The sequence below is a fragment of the Peromyscus californicus genome, unplaced genomic scaffold (genome assembly GCF_007827085.1).
Source record: "Peromyscus californicus insignis strain IS unplaced genomic scaffold, ASM782708v3 Scaffold_65__1_contigs__length_234695, whole genome shotgun sequence".
In the NCBI taxonomy this organism is placed as follows: Eukaryota; Metazoa; Chordata; class Mammalia; order Rodentia; family Cricetidae; genus Peromyscus; species Peromyscus californicus.
Genome location: NW_026294579.1, coordinates 53,004 through 72,305, shown reverse-complemented (window position 1 = coordinate 72,305; position 19,302 = coordinate 53,004). Strand labels below are relative to the sequence as shown.

Below are 19,302 nucleotides of genomic sequence, written 5' to 3'. Positions count from 1 at the left end.
AATGTTATTTTAATATACTCGTCTCATATAAAAATAATTAAAATACTAAGTGCACAAGAACCCATTATTTGAACCCTATGTCAATCCAATGTGCATTTGTGAAACAAGGTATCAAGCCTTCCTCAAAGATAAGCAGAAGTTTGGAGTAGGTAGCTCAGATCAGTCTATAAAGCAAGACTTTGAATTCTGAACTCTGAATTCTCTTTAGGTGACATCAGGGACTCAATGAGCATAGAAGAAGCTCTAATGATGCAGAGTATTTTCATTGCTGAGGTTTCTGTGTGTTCCCTACTCCCTGGAGTATTTTTCTTGTTTGTTTGATTAGAGACAGGACATTTGTGTATAGCTCTACAATCTTTCAGTACACTATGTAGATCAGTCTGACCTCCAATTGACAGATATCCTTTATCCACTGCCTCTTGTTGGGAGTCTTAATGCCATAAGTCACCACACCCTGCCTCAGTGCTGAGTATTTATTATAGCCAATGGCAAGCACAGATACTATATAATCAATAAATCTGTTGAAAAGGAGATAGAATATTTTGTTTAGTAGGAAACTGTGGTGAACATATCCTTGGAACCACCTGTAAAAAAAGATGGCTCTTCATGCTTAAGAAACAGAACATCCCCATGTACTTGTGGTGGAAATGTAAGTTTTGCAGAATATTTCCCAGGGTCCTCAATGTGACATGTTCCACAGAGCTCTTAGTCACAGAATGTTTTCTGTCTCAGAAAAGGCTGCATGATAGCCACATAATTTTAAAGAAATAGTACATTCTAGCTTCCTTGATATGGAAGACTTCTATATGGGAGATTTCCTTTAGTAGGAACTGTACCAAGTGTCAAATTGCACTTAGATGCATCATAGTATTTTTCAGACATTATTTGCAACATAAGTTTATTAATTTCACAATGAATAATGAAATTTGAGAACTTTGTTTTGCCTGTTGAACTCATCAATCCTCACTAAATTGCTGTTCAGAAAACATTATAACAATGTCAATTTTCAGAATGGGCCTGAACAATAGTCACAGTCTTTTCTCTAGCAGAAGCATACCCAAGATAATGTTTATAGAAGCAATCTGAAAGAAGAATTTTTTTTTTTTTTTTTTGGTTTTTCGAGACAGGGTTTCTCTGTGTAGCTTTGCGCCTCTCCTGGAACTCACTTGGTAGCCCAGGCTGGCCTCGAACTCACAGAGATCCGCCTGGCTCTGCCTCCCAAGTGCTGGGATTAAAGGCATGCGCCACCACCGCCCGGCGTGAAAGAAGAAATTTTAAATGCATCCTGATATTGTAGTGAGTGTAGTAGAACTAGAACTATGGTGATTCTGACAAATATAATTGGACTAGAGTAAGTACAGCAAAGGTTCAATAAAAGCACCCATTTTAAAGAGGTATTCAAAACATTACATTGGTAGAAAACTTGCAAGTGTACAAATTAGGGTATATCCTTCAATTTCTATGTAAACATTTAAATGATTTATGCAACACTGAAGATAAAAGTTTGCATCAAAATTTGGAAACAGTTTTTGACTCATCTTCCAAATCTTATTGGGTATCCAAGATTCCTTACTGAGAATAAAATATGAAAAATCTGGGAAATGCTGCAGGAAATTCTTCACACTCAAGATATGTAAGAGGCTCCACAGTGGAGAGAAACCATGCTACTATACAGAATGTGGCAAGACCTTTGCCTAGATCTCCACTTTTAAAGATCATCAAAAAATCAATCCTGGAGAGAAAACTTATAAGTGATAAGAATGTGTTAATTACATTATATAGTGCTCACATCTTCAAACCCACCACAGAATTCATTGAGGAGAAAAACTCTATATGTGTACAATATAAGAAATCATTTACCTACTTATCAACTCTGTCTGATCAACACAGAATTTATACTAAAGAGGAAAAATATAGATATAAAGAATGTTGCAAGTCAAATGCCTTGAGCTCAGAGCTTATATTACTTAAGATTTATGTTGGTACAATATTTGATAGATAATCATTGTCCTACTCTTTATACATAGAAAATATTCATTAAAACAGAAACACTTGACTAGAGTATATTAAACAATGTTCATGTCTTACTCAATGTCAGAGAAAATAAAACAAGAAGACCTATGTATAACTGAAATTTAGAAACATTTTTACCAAGAAATACAACTTATATTCACCAAGCAGCTTCTTGGTAAATAAGCTACAGAGAAAATAAAATTTTGTACAGAATGATTTAGAAATTATTTTTTTTAAATGGTACAAATTCATGTGAAAATTGACTAAAGCAAAATGATTTAAAATATAACGAGTTAAAGCCAGGTAGTACTACTTATAAACATCAATAAGCTAGGATATTTGTGTTTGTGTTATATTCTACATGAAGATTATTTTGTTCATAGTATTTGCAATTTTAACTAAGTATATATTATAAAAAGTTTTAACATTAAATTATTCTCTTGTCTAAATTCCCAATAAATGTATTAATGCTTTGTGTTCAGTACCAGCTGCCTTGGCATGATAAATAATCATTTTGTGGTAAAAGATGTAATTAATATCATCTGATCCATGGATCCTAATACAAACTAACATGTGTTTATTTCTTAGTACATTGTTCGACATAAATTTGAACATAGAAATCAGTAAATTGTATCTGGAGAGCAGAAGAACATTGGAATTTGTGGAGGAATGAATGAGTTTCTTTTGTGTACAAGGAAATATTCATGTCAGAGAGCACACAGTCAGGCCCATGAGAAATTTGTAAAACAAACCACTTCAGGCTCAGCAGAATGAGAAAGCCTCCTGTGCTGCATGTGGATATTGATAGTGTTCAGAAAATATTTCACCCTAGCCTTCTCCAATAGTGGTTTAAGCCTCAGAAGTGCTCCCCTACAGAGACTGTCCCTCCTGATATAATCCAAATTTCCCCCTATTCAGTTGGATAGAATGACCCCTCTACCTGTAGGTATTATCCCTAAAACATTGTTCATCTCTTCGTAACAAATAGGCAAAGAATCCTGGTGATGTTGTTTCCATCAGAGGGAAAGGTCCACCTAATTCCAGCTATTTTGTGTGTGCATTTTTCTGTTCATGTATTTTTCTTATGACATTATCAGCCACTTCACACATTTAATCCCACCACTGGAGAGGCAGGGGCAAGCCATTCTCTATGAGTTTTGCAGCCACTATGTTGTAAACATTGAGTTTCAGGACAGCCAAGGTGATGGTACAGAAAATCCCTGTTTTCAAAAACTAAAATGAAAAATAATGTTAATTATATTACAAAAGTAATTATAATAAACAAGGTCATGGCAGACAATGGGAAAAATCATTGAAGACCTTAGAGAGGCATGGATTGCCCTCATGCTTCTTGGCCACAAACACTTAGGTTTTTCTGTCTGTTGAAACACTTTCATTTGCATCTACTCCACATATTTTTTTTTGCCATTCTCAATGGGAGCATCAACGTTATTTTAATCAGCCTTTAGAGAGAAAGAGAATGTGTGGGTCCTTAAGGGTCCTTAACGCTTCTGAATAGCACCTGTGCTCAGCCTCCATTTGAAATGCCTAGCTGACTCTGCTGGGTGTATCAGGTTAATTTAATCACATTCCCACCTCTATACTGAAGCCCTTCATGATGCTGGTCTGAATGCATGAAAGGAGAACTGTCAGTTTGGTCTGCCTCTGAGAGCCAGTAGCACTCTGTGTCTTGTCTCTGCTATAGAATAGGGAATGAGTATTGTGATCCTTGTCTTCCAGTGTCTGTGGTAGCAAGCATAGGGTGCTGTTGGGGTTTTGAAATCTGAAATATTATCAGAAAGTAAAATTTTAAAATAAAGTTTCCTGAGAGGATCCACATGGAAGGGAAAAGAGAGATGACATATTCTCAGGTAAGTATAAATGTAGAAGAGTTATGCTGACTGTTGTTACAGAAATGCTTCATTTGCAGTAGCCCCTAATGTTTAATTTACCCCCTAGGTTTGACAAGGCTTTCTTTTACTTTTCCTCAAGTGGTTTTGAAGGTAAACAGTTTAAATGCATGTGAAAGATGTGGGTTTACCCACTTTTCACAGCTCTCCCATTATTTTAGTTTTTTTGGATAAATTTTCTCAATTAATGCATGATGTAGACTTTTTTAGATATTGCACACAAACACGTACTCTCACTTCCTACTTAGAATGTAATTGAGTCATATTACTCAGTGAGAAAAGACTTATGTTCCATGATCCTTCCTCACAGCAATCAAGTGTTCATTACATAAAAGTCAAAGAAAGAGGCACACACACACACACACACACACACACACACACACACACACACACACACACACACAAACCAGGATATAATGTCTGCATTGCCAAAAATAATGTTTAAAATAAAATTTCTATAAAAGATATACTGTGTCATATACTACAATGAAGTATTTAAATGTGATAAAACTTCCAAATGCAATTCATCAGGCATAATGCAGTGTGAAATTATCCTAATAGGAGTGTTTTCTTCTTCTGTTTTTTTTTAAAACTAGATTTAAAGAGTCTATTCAGTTGTTTCTCTTTGTTAGCTACAAACATCCTAGTGAACCTGCAATGCCCTTCAGTTGTGCTGACACCTACTACCAATCTCTCCCATGGGGGCTGAAGCTGATTTTCTTGCCCTGGCTGAGGAGTGTCACACTTGCCTTCATCACTTAGAGTTCACAATTTTCTCTTTAGCAGTAGTAACAGTTTTGAGGAAATTTGCAGAGGAATACACAAATTTAATCAGGATTAATGGAGAAACTGGAGTTTCTCTTCAGGAATCATCTTTACTCCCTTGTGACACAGGAGTAAAGTTCCAACATTCTGTATCTGCACTTTAGCTGTTAAAGGCAGAGATGTTGAAGCAGGCCTAAATTCTATGCCTTTACATGTGTATAGCTTACTCATGCCTGCAATGTGCCTTTGATAAAAGCCCATTCAAGATGAGAAACATCCTTTATGAAGGCATATCTTCTAATCTTTACTGAGGAGATCTACCTCCTAAGAGAAAAGCATTCAAATAAATGAGCTTAAGGGGGTCATTCAGTGAGAACACAACCCACTCAAAAGGAAATAAGCCATGCCTTTAACTTGTCCTTTCATTTGATACATTGTGAAAGTCTATCCACAAAGAAAAGGCAGTGCCACTCATGTAGGTCATGTCCACTCAAACTAGGTTTTATTCAAGTACATACATATAGTTAAGAATATTTCTAGGATTGGGAGAGGGAGACTGGAGAGACAGGAAGATGGAAGGGTTGTATCTTTGATTGATATGTAAAATGAAAAAAATCTTAATAAAAAACAATACTTCTGTTGTGCTAGATTTATATTTGTACCTAGAGTCATTATCCTTCCACATAGTTTTTGAACTCTCCTACTCTCCAATCACTCATAAGATATGTAAGAATTACAAACCTTAAAATATATTGTGCTATCACTAAGTATTTGTTGATGAAAGGGTTGGTTTCAATATCCTTATCTCTCTGTGAAGTGCCATGCTCCAAATTGCTTCTGGTCAAGAATCAGTTGACAATAGCAGTTCACATCAGAAAATCCAGATTTTTTTCCCTTATAAAACCAGTATGTAGTCTCCTAAAGGGTTTAGTAATGTTAGATGTTCATTTGATTTTGGATATGACTGTGGAGCATAAATAATTCCTTTTAGCTCCAATGTGCTGATTCAGTGATACATTCATAGGAAGATCTAGTTTTAGAAATAATTAGCTTCAGGCTTACATGTCACACTTCAACTTCTCCATCTGCTCTGATGGAATCATATGCCTATGTCCTGTGTGTGTTCTGCATTAAACCTTGCCTCGGGATAGCAGCAATTCCAAACATTTTTTTTGCTATTTTAATTAATTTTCCCAGCCTGACTAGAGCTTCCCCTCCTTTGCTCCTCTCCTTCCTGTCCCTTCCTCTAACCATCCATCTGCCTTTCACCATTACTCCTCCTTTTGATTCAGAAAATTGGAGGCACCACTTGTATTTTAGCTATCCATGACATACCAAGATACTGTAAGAGTAGGAAACTCCTCTCCTAATAAGGCTGAACAAGGCAACCCAGTATTAGAAAATGATATGAAATGCAGGAAACAGATTCAGAGACAATTTCTGCTCCCACTGTTAAGATTCCCACAAGAAAAAAAAAGCTACAAAACTGTTACATATGTGTAGAGAGCGTAGGTCAGTCCCATGTAAGTTCTCTGGTGCTTCAGTCTCTGTGAGTCCTTATGAGTCCAGTTTCCTTGATTTTGAATCTGAACTGTATCGTTTTTGTAGTTCAACTTGGAAAGGAAAAGGAAGCGAGGGATCCCTTTCTTGTTATGATATCACTAGAGAAATGTACATATAGGAATTCCGTAATGCGTTAGAAATCAAGTTCCTGTTCTTGCTGTGAAATCTACTGTTCTTCAATATTTCTTTTCAGACAATAGATAAAGGCCTCTTCATACTTGTATATCTGGTGTATGTTCGTGTCTTTCTCTGCCAGAGTTTTAGGGATGAAAATTGCCTTCATTTAGCTTCATGCTGGTCTTGCCTAAGAATCAACAAGCTAAAATTGCAGTGCATTCCATTCTGGATTTCTCCTTTAATGCTGATTTATACCTCTCTACCCATCATGTCACAAGCACTTCTTTCACACCATCCTTCCTCTCATAACCAATCTATTCAAATAATGTGTATCAATTACTGACAAAAGAATGTTTTATATTTAACTAATTTTTCTCTGTGCCATTAATGCATTACATAAATGGACATAAGTTAGAACAGTATTGTTTTCTGAACCTGTTGATTGTCAAGGATGTGGCCATAGACTTCATCCTGGAGGAATTGGGTTGCCTAGAGTCTGCTGAGAGGCCTTTGCCTGGCAAAGACGAGTTGAAGAACTACACCAACCTGGTCTCTACAGGTAAGATTATGTATTTTTATTTGATAAGTAGTTTATCCCTAAGATTTCTATCAAGTGTTATTAGAAGACACACATATTTTTTGTTAATGAGTCTTACATGTCTTTTTTCAAATGGTTGAATTTTGGTATATAACACCCATTTATGTAACTCATTCTTGTTTTTATATCCATTCTCTTGCACATGATATAATTTTTACAATCCTGTATTATACATTGCTGCAAGCAATGTATACCCATCTTAACATGATGTTCCCTGCTTGTATTTCTGCTTTGTTGTAATTAAAATAAATATACAGAGAGAGAAAACTGAAAAATCACTCAATATTTTGAAGTATTTTTAACAAGACATTTACAATGAGGAAGTCAAATATGGGTCTTCCATTATTTTCCTCTTACTCTGAGTTTAATTCTGTGTTAGGATTCCAACTGTATTGGATCATACAAAGACAGTGTCATATGTCTCTTCTAATGCACAGGACATTCTGTGTCAACACAAGAGCTCTTCAGCAACCTTGACCAAAGCAAACATTCCTGGAATGAGGCCATAGAGCAGACTGGATTTGAAGAACCTGGTAAGTTGGAATGAAGCACTGACATGGGCCATGGGTTCACATCAAGGCAAATTCAGTCCAGCAGTGGCTGAGGCCAGCTAGTTAGTAAAAAGTATTCCTGAAAAGTCTCAGGTTAAATAATGTCCTCAATGTGCTTCCCAAGACGTGTATAAGATGATCTTAGCCTGTTCACATATGAATAGTGTTGATTTGAAATTTAGAAATTTGGTATAAGCTTGGAAATGAATAAGAGGGCCTATTTATACCCATCTTCATTTCTGTATTTGTCAGCAATGGAGTTGGTATTAAATTATTTTGGTTGCTTATTAAAATAAATCTGTAAATGAGGTAATATAGACCAAGGAAGTTTTTTTTCTCTTTAGAAAATTCCTGACTTCTTCATGATTTCATGAATTTCCACAATACATCGAAGATGACTTTATAAAATTCTGCAAGCAACCATCAGTATTTACATGGTCTGAAATTGTTCAGAGTCCAAAACAGTATTAGTGTTGTGCTATAATCCTTAAGAATTAGGGAATGTTAATTTTAATTGATTTGAGATCAAATAGGTTACACAGAGACATTTCATGTTGTTCTAATTGACTGAGATTTTTCTTGTGTTCCATTATGATGTCTGTTTTAGAGTGTCTATCATTGATTGAGCAGTAGAATTCATATTCCTTGATACTTGTATGGGATATAGATAACCCTTCTGGCTACTTGATGTATAATTTCTTTTCATTTTTATATTTACCCTACTTACTTTTTTGTCCTTATCACCTGTATATATAACAGAGTGCTGTGATGAAATCATGTAATATTACTCTTTTTTGCTAATCTCAGTGTATATTTTAATTATTATATATTTTTAGAAACAGTCTGTACATTAATTTACTGTATATACACTTTGGGTAGTAATATCATCTTGATTGATTATTGAATTAACTGAGATGTTAATTCCTTCTTTATATTTCTCTTTTAATTTTTCCTGTAAAGTCCATTTCATCAGGTAATAGGGTAACAACACCTACTTGTTTCCCATTTATTAGAAAAAATGTTTCATCCTTTCATTTTATGACAGTTCTTATCTTTAAAGCTGAGTTTTTTGGAAGTAATAGAAAGATTGGTTTCATTTTTTTAATCCTTCCATGTAACATGCATCATTTGATTGGAGAATTGATGGCATTATTATTTCAAGTTATTCTAGAAATGTATTTGTACTATAAACTTTTTAAATGTATATTACTCTTAAATTTTTTCATTTGTTTTTATTTGCGTTCTTATTTGTACTCTGTGTTTTAGTAGTTACAGATGATTTTATTTACTTTATCTGCTCTCTGAGTTATGCTTATTTCTCTTTTTTGTCTCATTTTTAAAACAGTTTTAAATTCTAGTTTGATCACATACTTCTTTCCCACTTCCTCCTAAAAACTCTCCCTCTTCCAACCAACTGAAATTTAAATTGCTTTCTGAATAAAACAAACAAAATCCCAATTCAACAACAATGGCTCCCAAACCGAGGAAACAAAATAAAACCTACACAGCCAAACAAAGAAAAAAACACCATCGTTTAACCAAGTAAAAGAACACACAAAAACACATATGAGGTCCTTTATATTTTTTGTCAAATACTTGTGAACATGAAAGCAGTTCTGGAGTGTTTGATAGACTGAGTGTCATTCTTTTGGAGAAAAGTTATGTTGTATCTCAGCTGGTTAAGTGTCAGTTTACTTGTTCACATTTAAAATAGTGGTTTGGTTTAAATCAATCTTTAATTTTCTAGATGTAATAAAATAAATTGTAATAAAATAAAACAAAACCTAACATATTGAAGTTTTACAAGATAAAACAACAGAACAAATGGAGTCAAAGGATAGGCATAATAATCAGAAATCAACTCATTTTCCTGCTCAGGAATCCCATAAAACCATTAAACAGGCAGACACAATTTATACAAAGAAAACTTGTACAAACCTGTTCAGTCCCTGTGCTTACTGCTTCATTCTCTCTGAGATCATATGAAATCCCTCCATGTTAATTTAGAGGGCTTGTTTTCATGGTATCTTCTATCACTGTGGCTCTTAAACAGTTTTTTACCTCCACTTCGGCAAGTTTACCTGAGCTATGCAGATTAGGTATTAGAGAGAAAGATCGCATTTAAAGCTGAGTGTTCAAGATCTCTGTGTCATTGTAGAATGCCTGGCAGTGTGTCTATCTATCTATCTATCTATCTATCTATCTATCTATCTATCTATCTGTCTGTCTGTCTGTCTGTCTGTCTGTCTGTCTGTCTGTCTATCTATCTATCTATCTATCTATCTATCTATCTATCTATCTAGGTTTTTTGAGACAGGGTTTCTTTGTGTAGCTTTGCGCCTTTCTTAGAACTCGCTTTGGAGACCAGGCTGGCCTCAAACTCACAGAGATCTGCCTGCCTTTGCCTCCCAAGTGCTGTGATTAAAGGCACGCACCACCACCACCTGGCATGTCTATATATTTTTGTATATTCTTTAGGAGAAACCTTCCATGATGTTATGTGAACAACATGCTGATCTATGAGTATTACAGGATATCATGATGAGTCATATTATCACTACATTTTTTTCTCTTTTAGACAGTTAGCATTTTGTTTTACCATAATTCCATGGGTTTTCAATTATCAGATTTGTGATCACCTAGAAAATGTCAGGTATGATATCCATCTGGAGAAATGGCCTTAACTCAAATTAGTTATTGGTTGCTTGTTCCATCAAGCTTTGTTTTACCTTTGTTCTACCTTATCTTGTGGGGAGAATACATTGAAAATATAGGTTTTTTTGGGGGGCAGCAATTTGGCATACATGTTTATGTTTAAAAATGCTGAGATTTTTTTCTTGTACCAAAGAAAATAAGAATTGCAAGCTCTATGTAGTCACTAGGCCTAGGTCTCCATTTTTGATAATTTTTATAACTATTGTCTTCAGCAATTAAACCATGCTTATAGTTCATGGAGAGGAATGTGTAGAACTGGCCACAGCCTGGCTTGTTTTGATATAATATTTGAACTTCTTGGCTGACCACTCAATTGTATGTAATCTAGTTTTCATACTGAAAACTGTGTTAGATTATAGGAGAGAGACAGTAGGGACTTTGGCTCTCCCATTATTCGGCAATATTTTTCAGATATCCCTCATATATATTTCTGGAAGTTCCTACTGAACTTGGTTTCAATAGTACCCCTCAAATGACAAGTAATTTTAACAATCTTTCCCCATATTCCTGACTAGAAGCCCATCTCTACTCCACTTACACACTTGGACCTCCTATTCAGTTGTCCATCTATTTGTACTTGCTTATTCTATTTCCCTTCCTTAGAAGATAGATCATCTTCACCCCCCTTTGATTCTACAGTTTATTGCTTTGTTATCATTGTCTTAATGGCTCTTATCCACTACATGTAAATGGACAAAGAGTGAGGAGAGTTAACAACAGAATGTCTGATAAAGATCTGGGGATGAGATTGGGAGATTGGACATAGAAGTGAAAATGTACAAATAATCTCCTTGCTTCTCTGGTCAGGATGGCCTCTGTGTTCAAAGAGAATGATCCCTTTGGTAGGAACAAAAGTAGGAACAAAGCAATGAGATAGGAGATAAAGATTTGGATTGGGAAATCTGTGTGATCCATTTTAGATTGGTGCAGGAGGGAAGGAATGGTTTCAGAAGGTGTTGTATTTTCTTCCAGATAAGGCACGGAACTTGGAAGATAGATTTAGAACAAATAAAGGGGTGAATATCAGCAATCCACTTCCCTAGTTCTCTTCCCAGTTTGGTTCTTGTGCCTTTGTTTCTGCTGGATTTGGAGTGTGGGACAATGCAATCAGGAGTAGAAGGAAGGTTTGGTGGTGGGCTGTTTGATCCCCCACAGATAAGGAAGGCTGAGGCTGCTACAGTTCCACTACAGAGCTGGGGCTCAAATTAGTGTATTGAAATTAAAGAGCCAAGATGAGAGGTGAAGTTCTGGATTCAACCTACCTGCTTCCCTGGCAGGAGTGGCCTGTGGGCTTCAATAGATTTCCTGCCAGATTTGATTGCTGAGATCAAGAAAGGTTGTGAGAATGATGATAAAATTGGAAGATGCATTCTAATCAATGGAGAAGAAGTCACAGGCAGCAGAGAACCTGCAGCAGACCATTTTATCAAAGCTGAAGATTGGTCTGTGGGATTGGATTAAGAGAAGAAAAAGTTGAGGTGAAGGTCTACAATTAGCATATCTGCTGTTCTAGCTGGAGTTACCTGTGTCCATTCATCCATCTTAAATGCTATTTCCTATCACTTGTTTTCTATTGGCCTGCATGTTATAAGTCATTTCATACATTCTAATTCATAACAAAACCTTTCTCCTTCGATTATAGCAGATAGTTTTGCTTAGTACAGTAGTTAGTATAGACCCTTATTCTCTTTAGAATTGCACTGTTCTAGGCTCTTTTGGTTAGTACCATCTCCTGTGAAATCAACTGTTATTCTAATGGGCTTTTCTTTACAGGAGATATTTAGTTCCCTTCTTCATATTTTAGTGCTCTTGTTTTGTTCTGTATATTAACTAGGGCTTGCTGTGTGGTATTTCTTTTTATATTTTTGCCTATTTAGTTTTGTGAATGTTTCCAGTATCTGCAATATTATGACTTTCTTGAGTTTGGCAGATTTGTCCTTCATGATCTTGGGGGAAATTTTATCTATGCCATTGAGGTAAGATTCTTATTTTACATATATACATTTATTTAAATTTTTTCACATTCTTATGATGTAGAGCATTACCTGTGTAATTATTTTTGTGTATATATATATATATAATATTATATTTGCACACACATATATGTGTGTTTCTGATCTGCAGTTAAATTACTATTCTTGTTTTACTGAATTATAATACTGTATTTGCTATTTTTCTGTCTTACTTATGAAGTTTTATGTTGACTTTGCTAATTAGTTTCCTGTTATAACTTCACTTCAGACTGAATTTTCATCAATAATTCTATAGCTTTTTTTGAGTTTTTTTTTAACAGTAGACTGTCTTCATTTATGTCTCTGTGGTCTCTTATATCAGTCAGATTTTTAAGTTTCTGTAGCTTGAGTTTTCCTGACTGGCCCACAGTCAGGACAAATCTCTGACACCCACCAGTCCCACAGCCACTCAGACCCAACCAAGTAAACACAGAGACTTATATTGGTTACAAACTGTATGGCCGTGGCAGGCTTCTTGCTAACTGTTCTTACAGCTTAAATTAATCCATTTCCATTCATCTATACCTTGCCACATGGCTCAAGGCTTACCGGCATCTTTACATGCTGTTTCTCATCATGGCGGCTGGCAGTGTCTCTCTGACTCAGCCTTGCACTTCCCAGCTCTATTCTCCTCTGTTAGTCCCACCTATACTTCCTGCCTGGCCACAGGCCAATCAGTGATTTATTTATTGACCAATCAGCAACACATTTGACATACAGACCATCTTACAGCAAGTTTCTCCTAATTTTTTTAACCTTTCTAGATCTTTATTGGGAGAGGGAGAGAAAGAGAGAGAGAACAAGAGACAGAGAGACCACATAGAGACAGGGAGAATATGGAAGGAGAGAGTGCAGAAAGAGAGCTCTCCTCACTAATTGTATTGGACTGTTTCTTTGTGTCTAATTTAAGCACTTTGACTATTTTAATAATGTTTATGATAGGTTTTCCATCTTCTGTATCATGGCAATAATTAATTGAAAAATACTTCTATGAGACTGATAAGCTTTGGGGGGGGGTAAGTGCTGGCTTTATTTTTTTATATTCTAAGTGTGATTTTCTGTTGTTGTGATGAAACACCATTACCATGGAAATACGTAAAACAAAGAGTTTCATTGGTCTTACAGTTCCATGAGAATAAGACTCCACTATGCCACAGAATGAAGTCAAGAGGCAGCAGACTTAGCAGAAAGAACAGATAACATTCAAATATCACATTTCAAGCAGGCACCAGAACTAAAAGATAGTGTGTAGTTCTTACACTTTGAGGTCCTGACACAGATCTATATTTTATTCATTAAACCCCTATTTTGAGTCAACTAATGGGGCTACTTGAAAACAAATTTGTCACGTATCTGATCTTTAGGGAATATTGGTGTTTGAAGTAGCATACATAATGATCATATTCTCATCATCAAAATCGAGCTTGTTAACTATTTAGTCATTTCTATGTCATTTTAAAAAGCAGATTAAACAGACAACAATGAATGCAGGGAAGCTTATATGTGAAAACTATATATAGCATGTGTGGCAGGGTGTCTCAGGTACAGTGGCTGGGTAGAATTACAACATATGCATCTCATTGTAAGGGTGAATATCAGAGTATTCTGGACAGAGATTAGTCTAGATATGAGCACATAGGGTGGAATACATGGTAGAGTCTGGGATTGGTGAGGAAATGTCAATAAGGGGATATTGTTGATTCACCACTCTGAGATAAGGTGTAAAATGTGTGTTACCAGACTGGCATCAAAAGTGTTGATGATTTTCAGAAAGTAGAACCAGGAACTGTTCTTTATTTCCTTGCTAGGGGTAGAAGAAAGCCAGGATCTTTCATTGTGTTTGTAAGATTTAGCAGCACAGGTTGTAGTTTCTATTTTTATTGTCTGTGTAATAAGTGATCCAGAGTCAGGTTATCATATATTACTTGTACAGCTGGTGTGGAAGAGAGGATATGCTGGCATGGACCTAGTGACTCACTCTTATCGGAGATAGTAATAATGCAAAGGGGATGGCAGACATAATTGTACAGTATCTATTGTGTTCCTAGAGAAGGGATGAAAGGCCTGAACTCTTTGTGGGAGGGCATCAGTTGGGGTGCAATACCAGTTACCCTGTTTAAAAAAAGGAAAGAAGAGGCTGTTCACAAGTAGTGTCAAAAAAACTTGTGATTTCTTAGACTATGATTGTGTAAGCAGAAAGAATTATAGCAGGGAATTCAATGGGCATGTTCCCAATGCACATGGCAAGTGGGAGAGTGCTTCAATGTTTTTGAAAATTGTTGTGTAATTTTGCCTATTATGAGACATTATGAAGGATAAACATTCTATGAGTTACACTCATTTTTCATAAGCACATTTAGTTCCTACAGCAAAACTTTGAAAATTTCCTATTATAAAATCTTGACATGTTCCCTGGACTGCTATCATTTTATGCATAATATTCTTAGAATGTTTTAATTTTTTTTTTAAAAAAATACAGAGTTTGTTTTCTTTTCTCCTAGCTTTGTCATATTACCTGACCTAGGATGTTTTCCAATGGAAGAACAAACAAGATTCTTTACAAGGAGGAAGAGCAGGCATATTTGAAACTAGTGGTCTTGACATGCTACATACAAGGAAGTACTGGGAATATCATGATGACAACAGACAATATGAATTATGTTATAATGAGAGTGATTTTTATGAAAAAGGTACCAAAGGCATTACTTATGAAAAACATCAGATACCTCTACTATCTCAAAAGACATCATACTGTGTGTCAGTTACAAGTTCAGAACCAATTGATTATATGGAAAAACATTCACACCAAGCATGGACACCTGGCTATACTCTACATGGATATATGAAAACTTCACAAGGGGACACACAGTGTAACATTTCAAAGTATTTGCAACACTTTTCAAGTGCTGTGCAATTAAATGATACTCCAATAGTCCCTGAAGAAAGGAGTGCTTTAAGCACAGAAAAATATTTGAATCATCAGAAGTATGGTATTTCCTCTACTCAAAATTCAGTAGAGGTTCCTGAATAATTACTTCCACTATATGACAACCTCCACAATTTAGATTAACATAAATATTTTAGGAATGAAATGTGGCATAATATGTATTATAAGGAAAGAAGTTGTGAAAATTCCAATATATTTAATGATGTTGATAATGACCTTGCTAAGTTTTCTTTGGTAAATAATTATCAGAATAGTCACTTTGAAATACCTTTTAATGACAAGGACTCATGGACTTACTCTACTAATGATGTAATTCCTAGTAATTCTCACATAAATACTAGCTCAACAGTTAATCATTTTGAAAACCATGAACATCAGAAAGTTTTTGATAATTACTCAAACACTACTTTGCACAAACATGAACATAGCCAAGAGAAGCATAGGACAAGCAAACACCATGACCAAATTTTTAATGAATTCTCAAACTGTATTCAGTATAATGGAACTAGTACTCAAGAAATTTGTGAGAGACTCAGAGGTGATGCATGTACGAATGTCACAATTGAATCCTCAAATCTAAAGATGGATAATGTAAAGCATATAGGAATAAAACTTTGCCAGATTAAAGAATGTGATAAATTATTTAATTTCAATTCAAATATCATTCAGAATGATTCAAGTCACACTGCAGAAAAGAAGCCAAACAGATATAATGATTGTGGAAAGTCCTATAGCAAACTTTCATACCTTCATATTCATCACAGAATCCATATGAGAGAGAACCCTTATAAATGTGAAGAATGTGGAAAATCCTTTAGGAAAAGTTCATCCCTTCGTGTTCACCAGAGAATCCATATAGGAAAGAAACGTCATAAATGTGATGAGTGTGGAAAGCACTTTACTAAGGGCTCATCTCTTCATGTTCATCAGAGAATCCATACTGGAGAAAAACCTTATAAATGTGATGACTGTGGAAAGTCCTTTGTTAAGTCCTCCAGTCTTCAATGTCATAGGAGAATCCATACTGGAGAGAAACCTTATAAATGTGAAGACTGTGGAAAGTCTTTTGTTAAGTCCTCCAACCTTCAATGTCATAGGAGAATCCATACTGGAGAGAAACCTTACAAATGTGATGAATGTGGAAAGTCCTTTGTACAGTCCTCCAATCTCCAATGTTATAGGAGAATCCATACTGGAGAAAAACCTTATAAATGTGATGACTGCGGAAAGTCCTTTGTCCAGTCCTCCCATCTTCAGTGTCATAGGAGAATGCATACTGGAGAGAAACCCTATAAATGTGATGGCTGTGGAAAGTGTTTTAGTGATGTCTCATCTCTTCGTGTTCATCATAGAATCCATACTGGAGAAAAAACTTATAAATGTTATGACTGTGGAAAATGCTTTAGGCATGGCTCATCTCTTCATGTTCATCAGAGAATCCATACTAAAGACAAACCATAGAAATATTAAAAATGTTTTGTCTTTTACCCATTGCTTTCTGTTAATGTTCATCAGAGAACTCACACCTGAGCCAAGCCTTATAAATGTAAAGGTGAAAATTTCTTAACCAAATCCTCAACACTTCATCTTCCCTGAATGCATTCTAAAGAAAATATTTACAAATATGAAGAATGTGGAAAAATACTTCTCATGAGCTCTCACTTTAGAAGATATCAGAAAAATCATAAGAATCTTTAAAAATTCTCTAATAATTATTAAATTTATTTCAGTATCATTTTATTTATGCTTGAAATTTCTTTCAAAATGTGTGGAATATACAAAATCTTTGATCAATATTCACCCCTTATTCAATATCACAAACATCACTTTAGGAAGCCCTAGCGTTGATATGAATTTGGAAGTGTTAATTCAGGAGTAGACCTTAAAATTACTAAATGCTTATTGAAAAATTTGCTATGCATATTGTTTTATTAAACTATCAGCTCATTAATTACAATGAGTTCTTGTTTGAAAATACTAAAGCAACAGTGATGTGAAACAGAAGAATTTTTGCTAATATAAGTTATTGACAACAATAGAAAGTCCAAATAGCTACATAATATTTTTTGTGGTTTCTTGAAGATGATATTGTCTTTTGTGTGATATTATTATATTCTATATATTCTATATCACTATTATGTTCCCAGTATTTTAGCTATTGTAGAGTGTATATTAAAGATTGTTTTTAACTTCATATTTATTCCATTTTTACAAGTACAAATAAATGTAGTATACCTTTTGTTTATTTTTATTTGCCTTGATGAGATGAATCTTCATTTTGTGTGAGGATGACATAATGAAGATTAACTATTCCAGAAATAACAGTGCTAACAAAAACATATCATTAAAAATAGGTTCTATAGAAAACTGTAACAGTGGAAATAAGCATATGCAAGTAGCAATATTATGAAGTCCGAAAGGATGGAGATAACAAGATTATTTTAAGTAAATTATGTCTCTATTTTCACATTGAGATAAGATAGTGCTTCATCCCCCCTGGTTCCCACAATTATTTTTCTCTCTATTCTTGCTCATAGAAACACACAAGTCTTAACCAGCAAGCAGGGAACCTTCATGGGACCAAAATCCACCCTCTACACATATGTAATATATTTGTAGTTTGTCTCTTTTTGGAACGCCCTAGAATAGGGGCAGAATCTATCCCTAATTCTTTGGTTTGCTCTTTAGAGCCTATTCCTCTTGCTGGATTGCCTTTCTCAGTTAACTACAAGGGGAGGTTCTTAGTCTTATAGCAACTTTATATGCCATGCTTTGCTGATATACATTGGTGGCTGGCACCTTTTTTTCCATTTTATTTTTTTTAATTTGTATTTTTATTTTGCAATACATTTCAGTTCTACATATCAGCCATGGATTTCCTTGTTCTCCCCCCTATGGCCCCCCTCACCTTCCCCCCAGCCCACTCCCCATTCCCAACTCCTCCAGGGCAAATCCTCCCCTGCAGACTGAGATCAATCTGGTAGACTCAGTCCAGGTAAGTCCAGTCCCCTCTTCCCAGGCCGAGCCAAGCAATCCTGCATAGGCCCCAGGTTTCAAACAGTCAACTCATGTAATGAGCACAGGACCTGGTCCCACTGCCTGGATGCCTCCCAAACAGATCAAGCCAATCAACTGTCTCACCCATTCAGAGGGCCTGAAGGATCACCCAATGATGGAGAAATGGAAGAGATCTACATGAACAACCTGGACATGAGTGGGGGTAATGAAGGGTGAGGGTTGAGGGAAAGAGAGCTTGGGGAGTGGGAGAACCCAGCTGGATCAACAACAGAGAGGGAGAACAAGGAATAGGAGACCATGGTAAATGAAGACCACATGAGAATAGGAAGAAGCAAAGTGCTAGAGAGGCCCACAGAAATCCACAAAGATACCCCCACAACAGACTGCTGGCAATGGTCGAGATACAGCCCGAACTGACCTACTCTGGTGATGGGATGGCCAAACACCCTAATTGTCGTGCTAGAAACCCCATCCAAGTACTGAGGTATCTGGATGCAGAGATCCATGGGTAGGCCCCTAGTGGATCTCTAGGAGTCCAATTAGTGAGAATGAGGAGGGTTTATATGAGTGAGAATTGTTGAGACCAAGGTTGGATAAAGCACAGGGACAAATAGCCAAACAAATGGAAACACATGAATTTTGAAGCAATGGCTGAGGGGTCACCAACTGGATCAGGCTGGCACCTTTCTTATCAGAGACAGAGGGAGAGTGGAATACAGTGTGGAGGGAAACTAGGAAGGTAATTGGAGGAGAGAAGGGAGGGGAAAGTGTGATCAGGATGTAAAATAATAAATTATTAAATTTTTAGAAGAATAAAGAATACAACCACGCAGACAAAAACAAAGATAAGACATTGTTTGTATATTGACTACTGATGAGTCTCAGTGTAGCACAGCCATTTTTAACATTCCTAATACTGTGACATTTTAATACAGGTCTTCATTTTTTTGTCACCTTAAACTATAAAAGTACTTTTGTTGCTATTTCATAAGTATAATTTTGTTCCTGTTATGAATTTTCATGTAATTATCTGATATTTCTAATGGTCTGTGATGACCCTTGGTAATGGGTCTTTGGACCTCCCAAATGAATA

The 19,302-nt window shown here is 35.7% G+C and overlaps 2 protein-coding genes across 2 annotated transcripts; both read left to right on the top strand.

Moving 5' to 3' along the window:
• The first annotated feature begins 6,725 nt into the window (after positions 1 to 6,725).
• On the top strand, positions 6,726 to 7,527 carry LOC128098169 (zinc finger protein 718-like). Its single transcript, XM_052718931.1, has 2 exons — positions 6,726 to 6,927; positions 7,404 to 7,527. Exons 1-2 carry the CDS (start codon positions 6,756 to 6,758, stop codon positions 7,511 to 7,513), a joined length of 282 nt encoding a protein of 93 aa, XP_052574891.1. The 5' UTR covers positions 6,726 to 6,755; the 3' UTR covers positions 7,514 to 7,527.
• Positions 7,528 to 15,773: 8,246 nt separating this feature from the next.
• LOC128098167 (zinc finger protein 239-like) lies at positions 15,774 to 16,899 on the top strand. Its single transcript, XM_052718929.1, has one exon. It carries the CDS (start codon positions 15,774 to 15,776, stop codon positions 16,650 to 16,652), a length of 879 nt encoding a protein of 292 aa, XP_052574889.1. The 3' UTR covers positions 16,653 to 16,899.
• Positions 16,900 to 19,302: the final 2,403 nt, after the last annotated feature.

Coding starts and splice junctions, on each gene's coding strand:
- LOC128098169 (XM_052718931.1), top strand. CDS start 6,756: ATGCATTACATAAATGGACATAAGTTAGAACAGTATTGTTTTCTGAAC. Junction 6,928..7,403: donor CACCAACCTGGTCTCTACAG/GTAAGATTATGT, acceptor TCTAATGCACAG/GACATTCTGTGTCAACACAA.
- LOC128098167 (XM_052718929.1), top strand. CDS start 15,774: ATGGATAATGTAAAGCATATAGGAATAAAACTTTGCCAGATTAAAGAA.